Genomic DNA, 11,145 nt, shown 5'->3' on the forward strand with positions numbered 1-11,145 from the left:
CAGAGAAACCCTGTCTCGAAAAAAGAAAAAAAGGAAAAAAAAAAAAAAAAAAAGAATGGAATGGGTACACCGTAACAGACCAGACTGTCTGCCCTTGTCTGTCTTCTGAAATGCAGGCGTCCTTCAGGGTGTCAACTGTGAGGAACTGGCTGTTGGTGTCTCCATCTCGACTTCTGACCCTCCAGAGCTGTAAAGAACAGCAAGCACCTTGTCTTCTCTCTCTCTCTCTCTCTCTCTCTCTCTCTCTCTCTCTCTCTCTCTCAAGATAAGGCCTCACACTGTAATCCACGCTGTACCTACCAATCTTATTCTACTGTTGTGTTAGACTTTGTTATGTAGCCCAGGTTGGCCCTCCATCTCCTGACAATCTTCCCTCAGCCTCCTGAGTGCTGGGATCACAAGTGGGAACCACTACACTTGGGTACAGAGCAGATTGCTTATTTTATTTTTGCTTGTGTACAAATGTGTATGTTTGAGGTGGTGCCAGGGGAGTGGTTATATGTGAGGACGTCAGGGCTTGCACACTTGTGGAGGTCAGGGGATGACCTGGGAGTCAGTCCTCACCTACCACCCTGTTTGAGAAGGTCTCCTCTTTGTTGCCTATGCCAGGCTGGCATGGCCGGGGGCTTCTGAGGTTTATCCTCTCTTTCCCTCCCATCTCACCACAAAAACACTGGGGTCACAGAGGTACATGTTACCACCCCTGGCTTTTATGTGGTTCTATGCATCTGAACTTGGGTCCTCATAATTACAAAGCCAGAGTTTTACCCACTGAGCCATCTCCCGACCTCCTGTACACCGCATTTCTGACTTCCGACTTCTGGGGTTTGGAAGATGTGATTCTAAGCCAACAAATGTGGTAATCTGTTGTAATACGGTGATTTGAGAAACTCTCAGCCTTTCCCAATTGCAGAAGCTATTGGCAAGAAATACTGTTAGAAAAGTTTGCTCTTGAGAGAAGGCTGAGTGTGGCCAGCACCAGACCTAGGGCTGGAGGAAGAGATGAGCCAACACCCATAAGAAGTGGGGAGGAAGTGGATTCAATCCACAGAACCCAGAAATGTGGGGAGGTAGCATGGAACAGGGTCACCCAGTGGTGTCTATAGGGGACCCAGACTCTGCCTCTGACTGACTAAGGCTGAGGGTCTCAAGAAGGGTAGTCCCCATCCCCAAGGCCTGAGGGACTCTGGATCCAGAATGAAGTCCCAGTCCAGTGTCCTCTGTCCCTCACACCCATATAGAAAGTTCCACCCTGAGCGGTGCTGGCTCAGGTCAGCTCTATGTAAAGGTAGACACACTGGCCTCACTGTCTGTTAGATTCACCCATACCTCCCCTCCCAGGTGGCAGTCACTGAAACCACCAGGATGAATGGGGAGGGGCAGAATGGGCTGGCTCCTCCCAGGGGTGCCCTAGACAGTAGCGTGGGTACCATTGTTCTGGAATTAGAGACATGCTCTCAGACAGCTAGTCTTTAACCATTCCAGCATCCACTCTCCTGACGCCTGGGCTACACATTTTCCTGCTCTGTCCTGGGCTCACAAGGCACAAGAGAGAAGCAACCTTTTAGGAAAAGTATGTCTGTCCTCTCACGAAAGCCACCTCGGATGGTGTCTGTCAGAGGCCCAGTCCAGCTAAGGTCTGAGAATCAGGGAACTGGGGCATGGTGCCAAGGAATGGCTACCCCAGACATGCCCCTTCCTTGTGCAACCAGGCAGAGCCCAGGTGTGCTCAGTAGCCACCCACTGCCTCCTGGATACCTGGTGCCTGCTGCAGACCTTCCAGGAGCCATGGCCTCCAGGCCATTGTACCCGTGGTCATGTCGGCCCTCTCCTGGGCTCTCCCTGCACAGGCATCCATGCTCTGGAATGAGATGCAGACAGAGAGGGGCAGGCTCGTAAGGCCTCATGCCTCCTTCAGGATCTGTGTGCAGCTGATGGTTGCTGAGGGGAGAAACATTTATTTCCTTCTTTATGTCTTTCTTTTTTTTTTTTTTAAGATTTATTTATTATATGTACGTACACTGTAGCTGTCTTCAGACACTCCAGAAGAGGGCGCCAGATCTCGTTACGGATGGTTGTGGGCCATCATGTGGTTGCTGGGATTTGAACTCTGGACCTTTGGAGGACCAGTCGGGTGCTCTTACCCACTGAGCCATCTCACCAGCCTCTTATCTGTCTGTCTGCCCTTTTGTCTTTCTTTTTTCTTTTATGAGACAGAGTCTTGCTATGCCCAGTTTAAGAGATATTTTCTTGCTGGATATAGTGCTGAATGCTTCTAATCCTAGCACTCGGGAGGCAGAGGCAGGTGGGTTTCTGAGTTTGAGGCCAGCCTGGTCTACAGATTGAGTTCTTGGACAGCTAGGGCTACACAGAGAAACCCTGTCTCGAAAAATACAAAAAAATACCAAAAAAAAAACCCAAAACAAAACAAAAAACAACAAAAGAAAGAAAGAAAGGAAGGAAGGGAGGGAGGGAGGGAGGGAGGGAGGGAGAGAGAGAGAGAGAGAGAGAGAGAGAGAGAGAGAGAGAGAGAGAGAGAGAAAGGAAGGAAGGAAGGAAGAAGAAAGGAAGAAAGAAAGATAGATGAAGGGGACCGTGAGTAGGAAGGGTCAAGAGGGGTTAATGACAATGTGAATGTGATCAAAATACCTTATATACATGTGTGCCATGATGAAACTAAAGGAATCTAAACGAACAGACGGGCCACCCATCAAAGGCACATCTGGGCTAGACACCCACAGATCAGATCCAGGGGTGGCCTTGGGCACAGACTTCAAGAAGTAAGGCCTGTTACTTTCCACCAGTCAGACCCCTCCCCAGATGGGGGAATCCTGTGGGTGCACAGAGAATGTTTGGAGGGACTGCCTTTCATAGCTTTTCCCAAGCAGGTTCCTGTGTCATGGAAGGAGCAGGGGCCAGGAGACCCTCTAGGTCCCTGGAGCATCTTGGTGCGAAGACACTTCTGGGACCAGAGACTCACATCGAGGCCCTGGAGAGGTGAACACCCTCACTGCACATTCCTTCCCACTTGAGTGACCGGGAGCAGAGACCTCTGGACCCGCCTGTGGCTATCACGATCTCCTGGGGCAGTGCCTGGGCCACAGCGGCGTATTTGTTTTTTTTGGTTTTTTTTTTGGTTTTGGTTTTTCGAGACAGGGTTTCTCTGTGTAGCCCTGGCTGTCCTGGCACTCACTTTGTAGACCAGGCTGGCCTCGAACTCAGAAATCCGCCTGCCTCTGCCTCCCGAGTGCTGGGATTAAAGGCGTGCGCCACCACGCCCGGCAAGAGCTTCAACTTTGGCCCGTACGGGGATCGAACCCGCGACCTTGGCGTTATCAGCACCACGCTCTAACCAACTGAGCTAACCGGCCAACTTTGTTTATTATTTATTAGCAGAGCTGAGGTTGGAGCCCAGGGCCCTGGGCATACTAGACAAGTGCTCTACCACTGAGCTGGATTCCAAAGCCCTCTCCAGGCTCTTGCCTCAGGGCTCCTCCCAGGCAGCCCAGGCCCTGAGAGGCCGGTTTAGTCCTGCATTCAGCTTGCAGACCTGAGGGCCAGTCTGGAGGGCGGGGCTGCATTAGCTCCAGCCCCTCAAGGCTAGGCTCACCAGTTTCTGGAAGAGTTTCTGGATCCGAATTTCAGACTGGATTCTTGAGATGCAACAACCTAGGAGGCTCTCATGTGGATTGGACCTGGGTTGGGCGGGTTACATAGCAACAAGAGTTCTCTGGCCTTATGGCCACAGAAAACCCAAGTGTGACCCAGACATGGTGCTACTAAGTTCAGTATCAGGCTCACACAATGAGACCTGGTAGCAAAATAAAAAATAATAAAAGGAGTAGCTGGTGTGGCTGGTGATGCATCCTGATACTCCAGAGGTAGAAGGATTGAAAGGAAAAGAGGAAGGAAAGAAGAGGGAGGGAGAAAGGAAGGAAAGAAGGAGAGCGATTGGATGAGAGGTGGAGGCAGGAGGATGAGAAGTTCAAAGTCATCTTGGGTGACATAGGGAGCTTGAGGCTAGCCTGGGCTTTAGGGATTCTGTTTCAGAGAGAAGGGGATCAGGGGAGACCTGGCAGGATGCTGGGAGAAGGGCACATGGAGTAAGAATCAGCAGGCTGCAGGGTGGTGTGTGCATTGTACCTGGAACAGCCAGGGTCCTGAGCTAGGCCAGCTCCCCTCCTACCCTTAATCCTGACCTTTTAGTTTTTACAGTCCCAGCTCTCTGCCCCAGTTCATACCGGTCCAGTTTCATTGGTCACTCTGCCCCCTGATTTTCAGAGTCTAGAATATTCTGCCCATCCAGCTTCTATGAGATTCTGGTCTCTTTTTTTCCTGACTAAAAGTTTGTATAGCCCTGGCTGTCCTGGAACTCACTCTGTAGACCAGGCTGGCCTCGAACTCAGAAATTCGCCTGCCTCTGCTTCCCAAGTGCTGGGATTAATGACATGCACCACCACTGCCTGGCTTGTATATATATATATATATATTTTAAAAGATTTATTTATTTTTTATTCATATGAGTACACTGTCGCTGTCCTCAGACCCCTCAGATGTCCTCAGAAGAGGGCATCTAATCCCATTACAGATAGTTGTGAACCACCATGTGGTTGCTGGGACTTGAACTCAGGGCCTCTGGAAGAGCAGTCAGGGCTCTTAACCACTGAGCCATCTCTCCAGTCCTATATTTGTTTGTTTTAAGTCAAAGGTCTACAAGCCTTTGGCTTGCTTGCTGCAAACTCCCTGTGTAGACCAGGCCTGGCCTGGCCTTGAAGTCACAAAGATCCTTTGCCTCTGCACTGAGTGTTGGGCTTAAAGGTGATACAGCTTTCTTTTTTTTTTTTTTTTTTTTTAAGATTTATTTATTTATCATATGTAAGTACACTGTAGCTGTCTTCAGACACACCAGAAGAGGGCACCAGATCTCATTACGGATGGTTGTGAGCCATCATGTGGTTGCTGGGATTTGAACTCAGGACCTTTGGAAGAGCAGTCAGTGCTCTTACCCGCTGAGCCATCTCGTCAGCCCCGTGATACAGCTTTCAAGGAGACCTTTTAAAGTCATATGTTTAGTTGGAAGGTTGGTTCTTTGTACTGTTGGAGATAGAACTTGGGGTGTCCCATGTGCTGGATAAACCACCACAGAGCTACATCCCCACCTCACGGATACCTTTTAAGGTCACAGAGGGTAGAAGGGGTGGATCTCCTAGTGCTGAGCTAGAAGGGTGGGGAGATCACCCGTGCCTCAAGAGTGACAGGCTCTGATGGCCACATCGTCCCCACAGCTTGGCTTAGCTTTACTTCCTGCTCTTTCATCATCTAGGGACCCGAGAGGACAGATTCTAGTGTTGTAGTCTCTCTGGTATGGGGGAGAGGGAAGGCTACATCCTAGGTGTGAGGGTGGGGTGGGGTGGGTTGTGTGAGGCTGTAGCCTACTTATCAGCTTTCCCTTGTGGCTAACCTCCCCAGAGCTAGGCAGCAGTGGAGGGGGAGAGGTCAGGAGCAGCAAACAGGTGAATCAATGGCCCCTTTGGTCCTGCCCAGGGCCAGAGGACTTCAGTCCAGCTTCATTCAGGTCAGATGTTCAGAAGCAGATCCTGAGCAGGCCGCCTGCGGGGAGGGAAACGGCACAGGGGAGTCTCTGGGATCCGTCACTACCTTCAGTTGATGTCGGCCAGGCCCCAGTGAGGGAGGAAAGGGCTTTCTCCAGGACTAAGCTGGAATCAACTGGGGGAGGGAGAGCCCTGAGGCCGGGCCACTAGGTTCCCCTGCTCAAGGCTATGGCCAGGGACAGAGGGATGCCTTCTCAGGGGAGGATGACTTAAGGAGAAGGTAGAAACTTGCTTCTGCCCAAAGTAACTGGAGTACACAGGGCAGTGTAGAGACACACCCACTTTTCCCCAAGTGATCCCCTTATCCCCGTGCTAAGATGACACCGAGATTGCAGTCCTTGCCTTTGAAAGCAGCCACAAGGGCGTGGTGGTGCACACCTTTAATCCCAGCACTCGGGAGGCAGAGGCAGGCAGATTTTTGAGTTCGAGACCAGCCTGGTCTACAAAGTGAATTCCAGGACAGCCAGGGCTACACAGAGAAACCCTGTCTTGAAAAACAAAAAAACAAAACAAAGCAAAAAAAAAAAAAAAAAAAGAATTGAAAGCAGCCACATCTAAGGACTATGTGGCACAGGAGAGGGTGAGTCCCCGAGAGTTCAGCTGCTGCCCTGTCTGTTCCTGTAAATGGCAGTGGGGTCATGGGAAAGTGAAGGAGCTCAAGGTATTGGACACGTCCAGGATAATCTTTTGGATGCCTCACCCTGTGCCAGGACCAAGGCTGAGCTTGGCAGGCTCAGAACAGGGTGTCCCGTTCTTCCCTGTCTAGAACATTCACTCTCAGCTTTCTCACCCTTCCCCAGACAAGGAGGCTGCACAGGGTCTGGTGTTCAGATGGCTTTGGTTTACAGCAGGTGTGGGTGCGGGGTGGGAGGCAGGGGGTTGGGGGCGGAGGGAAGCCTGCACTATACTCACTATCTTGTTTCTGACCCTCTAGGGCTCCTAGAGGGTTATGGGAGTAGAGAGGCTGTCCAGATCTGAGCTGTTGACCCACAAGCAGTGCCCTTGTGCCTGCCAGAATCCAAAGCCCTGGGAATGTCCCTCCAGTCCCCCTCTGTCCCCTGCAGCCCTTCCTGTTGCTCAACCTTGCACAGTTCCGACCTGGGGGAGAGAGGGACAGAAATCTTGCCAAGTATTTCAACAGGATGTACTGGCAATTACTTCATGGCTTCCTGGACTTGGTAAAGGATGGACTGCCCCACCCAACAGGGGGGCTGGCAGCCAGGTAGGCCCATAAAGAGCCCGCTGGGGAGTCCTTCTCACTCTCTGCTCTTCCTCCTCCAGCACACATCAGACCTAGTAGCTGCGGAGACCATGGCCCTGAGTGTCGTGTGTCTGGGCCTTGCCCTGCTTGGGGTCCTGCAGAGCCAGGCCCAGGACTCAACTCAGAACTTGATCCCTGCCCCATCTCTGCTCACTGTCCCCCTGCAGCCAGACTTCCGGAGCGATCAGGTAGGACCCTGAAGGGCTGCTGCAGGAGGGGCTGGGGAAACTGGGCAGATGGGAGGAGAAGCCAAAGGTTTCACGGGCAGCACTGGGTAGGATGGCTAGGATTCTGGGACGACAGTGTCCAGGCTTCCACGCATGATCATTCTGTGTCCTAGGGGATGCCACATCTCATGCAGCTCAGATAGCCACTCTGACAGTAACCCCTTGCCCCAAACCACACCATCCTGCTAACTCAGGGTTAACTCCATCTAGGATCTTGTCTAGCTTTGGAAGAGGCTAACTCCTGCTAGTATCTCTAGACAGACTGAGTCTGGGGCTCTGCTGCCCTCCAGCTGGGGTGCCTGAAGGTACCCAGAGGAACAGAGCAGGAGGAACAGCCTGCAAGGCCATCCCTGGCTCTATCTCTCGTTTCTTGCAGTTCCGGGGCAGGTGGTACGTTGTGGGCCTGGCAGGCAATGCGGTCCAGAAAGAAAAAGAAGGCCAATTTACGATGTACAGCACCATCTATGAGCTACAAGAGAACAAAAGCTACAATGTCACCTCCATCCTGGTCAGGTGAAGCCCTGTTACAGCCCAGAACTGGGTCGTTTCTTGCTCTTTTCTTCTCCCATTCCTGACTTCTGGCAAAGGGAGAAGGACACACAAGCCATAGAAAACAAGAGGGAGAAGTTAGGGAGATGACTCAGTCCTTCGAGTGCATGCCACGTACACAGGAGATTCTGAGTTCGGTCCTTGGGAATAAGCATGGAGGAGCCGGGTGTGGTACCTAGCCCTGGGGAGGAGGGGTCAGAAGCCCTAGGACTTGCTGGGCAGCCAATGTAATCCAATCATTGAGCTCACCTTGTCTCAAAGTTTAGGTGGAAGGGCTGGGGAGAAGGCTCTGCGGTTAGGAACACTGGTTACTCCTCTGTGTGAATGGAATAGCCCCGGGGCATCTCGCCCTGTGCCAAGGCTTGGTCAGGGGCTTCTGCAAGGAGAATCATGGCTTCATTGGAGCAAGGGAGAGTGGAAAGAATAGTGAAGGAGAGGGTAGGCAGCCAGTGGGGGAGGTGTGTGGGGTGGATGGAGGGTTGGGCCTGCAGAGGAGAGCCAGGGCCACCACCTGCATATGATAACTGCCTCTGGCAGATGGGTGGGCTGGAGTTGGAGCAAAATATCTGAGGAGCAAAGGGCAGGTGAATGGCAGGTTTGGTGGGGCTCAGCTATTCGTGGCAGGGGATTGAACGGGATTTAGGGAAATTTCACATTTGGTTAAAGGCTTGGGGGCATAGTGCTTAGCTTGTAGTAGGCTGGCTGCTCAGGATTAACCAAGAGAGGCCATAGAGAGGGAGCAGAGAAAGAACGGGGAGAAAGGTCTTAGCAGGACCAGGCAGGGCAGACTCAAAAGGCCTAGGTGCATCTAAGATGGGTGGGCGGGGGCTCCTGCCAGGTTTGGTGGCAGGCTATTATGGGTTGGAGGAACAGGGGTGGGTGACATCAGAATGCTAGTCCCACTTGCTCTAGTCCAAAGGACATCCCAGCCTATGTCATATCCCTGTTCACTCTCATTTCTCTCCCACAGGGACCAGGACCAGGGCTGTCGCTACTGGATCAGAACATTTGTTCCAAGCTCCAGGGCTGGCCAGTTCACTCTGGGAAATATGCACAGTGAGTCCTGAATCCAGTGGGGTCCTTGTCCCTCCACCCATATTTTATTAGGAGGAAATCCACTCTGAAAGCTGGGGAGAACTCTTAGCTTGGGCAGACAGAACCCATCCCTTGTTCTCCACGCCCTTAGGGTATCCTCAGATACAGAGCTACAATGTGCAAGTGGCCACCACGGACTACAACCAGTTCGCCATGGTATTTTTCCGAAAGACTTCTGAAAACAAGCAATACTTCAAAATTACCCTGTATGGTGAGTTCTTGCCTGACCCTTAGGGACTCAACTTCAGGTTACACGTAGAGTTGGGATCCCCAGTATCAGCTTCAGCCCCCTTCAAGGAGTGGTCTTCTGCAGACCTCCACAGATAACAAGTCTGAGGGAGGGTTTGTTTGCTAGTCCAGTCAAACTTATGGAGTGACCTGTGGCTGCTCTCTGGCAATCTTGGTTGCAGGAAGAACCAAGGAGCTGTCCCCTGAACTGAAGGAACGTTTCATCCGCTTTGCCAAGTCTCTGGGCCTCAAGGACGACAACATCATTTTCTCTGTCCCCACCGGTAATGGCCAGTTGGGGAGACAGGGAAGGGGTGTGGGGACTGTTCAAGCTGGTACTGACCTGCCAGGGGAAGGAAAGACTTAATCCCCTGCTCTAGCCATCGGGATCCACTCTGAGGTCTGGGAGACTCTGTGACACCTCAGGGTCTATCAAGTCCTCAGCGATCTCAGTCAGGACTTGCCCAGATGAGGATTCCAGATTCCTGTCCAAGCTTCCTCATTCTTGTCACCCCAAGCCTCCCACCTCTTCCAAGGGCTAGTTCCTCTCCAAACCCTGAACCTTGGGCCTGGTCCTGGGCCTCTCCCCATCCCATAGCTCGAGAGACATTTTGCTTTCAAGTGACTTGGGTAGAAGACTCCGTCCGGGCTACACAGAGCCATCCAGTGAGAAGCTACCAAGGCTCAGAGGGGAAACCGGCAGAAAGCCGGGGTACACTTGCACTTAGGTAGCCACCACTCCCTCACAGCAGCCCTTGATGCCTCTCTTTCACACTGTCAGCTCCACAGAGGTCGCTCTGCTGCCCTAACCATCAAAAAAGGCCCAGGCAGCCAAGATCACCCACATGTCTCCCTCTGCTCTGTTCTGATGAGCTTTCTTTCCTACAGACCAATGCATTGACAACTGAACGGGTGGTGAGCGTGGCTGACTGGGATGCGCAGAGACCCAATGGTTCAGGTGCTGCCTGTCTGTCTGCCACTCCATCTTTCCTGTTGCCAGAGAGCCACCTGGCTGCCCCACCAGCCACCATACCAAGGAACATCTGGAGCCTCTTCTTATTTGGCCAGCACTCCCCATCCACCTGTCTTAACGCCACCAATGGCACTCCCTTTCTGCTGAATAAATACATGCCCCCACTTCTCAGGGTCTGTGCTGCTTAATCCCATAACAATGCCCATAACAATGAAGGGCAAAAGAGCAAAGGGAGAGGCTGGAGAGATAGCTCAGCACTTAAGAGCACTGACTGCTCTTCCGAAAGTCCTAAGTTCAAATCCCAGCAACCACATGGTGGCTCACAACTATCTGTAATGAAATCTGGTGCCCTTTTCTGGCACATCTGAAGTTCAGCTACAGTGTACTTATGTATAATAATAAATAAATCTTTAGGGCTGGTGAGATGGCTCAGTGGGTAAGAGCACCCGACTGCTCTTCCGAAGGTCCAGAGTTCAAATCCCAGCAACCACATGGTGGCCTCACAACCATCCATAACAAGATCTGGCGCCCTCTTCTGGTGTGTCTGAAGACAGCTACAGTGTACTTACATATAATAAATAAAATCTTAAAAAAAAAAAAAGAAATATAAAGACAAACCCACAAATTTGAAAAAAAAATCTTTAAAAAAAGAGGGGAGGGCAAAGGGTTGACTCACACCGGTAGCATTCCAGTGCGGTGATAGGGCCACAGAGAGAAGGCTCAGGGAAGAGAAGGCCCCAGAACTTCAAGGTCTCTTGCTTCGGCTATCAACTGCCCCAAGTCCCTCCCATACAGAACAATACTGCCCTCACTGCTGTTTTGGCTTGGTACCCCTAGTTAAGTCCTGGGCTCATGCCATGCCCTTGCCTCTGAGGGCTACCTCGCCACCTGCAACAGGCCCCAAAGCTATAGCCCCTCTAGGATGGAGACATTAGAAGAGCCTGTAGGGGCTATGAGGTGCGGCCATGCCCAACTGGTCTGGATCCTGGGATTTCTGGGGGTCTGTAGCCAGGCAGGAGGATGCACAGATGTGGATAGTGATTAGGCCTGTGTTATACTTGACAAGGTGCCACACCCACTGGTGACAGCTGTGGCCCCTCCATGTCAACCACAGGAAAGCCCTCCAATTTCCTTCCTCCATGCCAGGACCCCTGGGGTTCCAAATGAGCCCAGCCTTCTCACCTCACACACACATGCTGC

The 11,145-nt window shown here is 51.9% G+C and overlaps 1 protein-coding gene and 1 non-coding gene across 2 annotated transcripts; one reads left to right on the plus strand and one right to left on the minus strand.

Annotated features, from left to right (window-relative positions):
• Window positions 1-3,297: 3,297 nt before the first annotated feature.
• Trnai-gau (transfer RNA isoleucine (anticodon GAU)) lies at window positions 3,298-3,371 on the minus strand. The gene has a single exon. It is a non-coding gene; the product is annotated as a tRNA-Ile (tRNA).
• Window positions 3,372-6,857: 3,486 nt separating this feature from the next.
• On the plus strand, window positions 6,858-10,109 carry Lcn2 (lipocalin 2). Its single transcript, XM_021156628.3, has 6 exons — window positions 6,858-7,061; window positions 7,477-7,613; window positions 8,620-8,705; window positions 8,836-8,955; window positions 9,155-9,256; window positions 9,861-10,109. The coding sequence occupies exons 1-6, from the start codon at window positions 6,924-6,926 to the stop codon at window positions 9,878-9,880; spliced, it is 603 nt and encodes a 200-aa protein (XP_021012287.1). The 5' UTR covers window positions 6,858-6,923; the 3' UTR covers window positions 9,881-10,109.
• Window positions 10,110-11,145: the final 1,036 nt, after the last annotated feature.

Source organism: Mus caroli, unplaced genomic scaffold (assembly GCF_978045245.1).
Source record: "Mus caroli unplaced genomic scaffold, Mus_caroli_1 scaffold_2, whole genome shotgun sequence".
NCBI classification, from domain to species: Eukaryota; Metazoa; Chordata; class Mammalia; order Rodentia; family Muridae; genus Mus; species Mus caroli.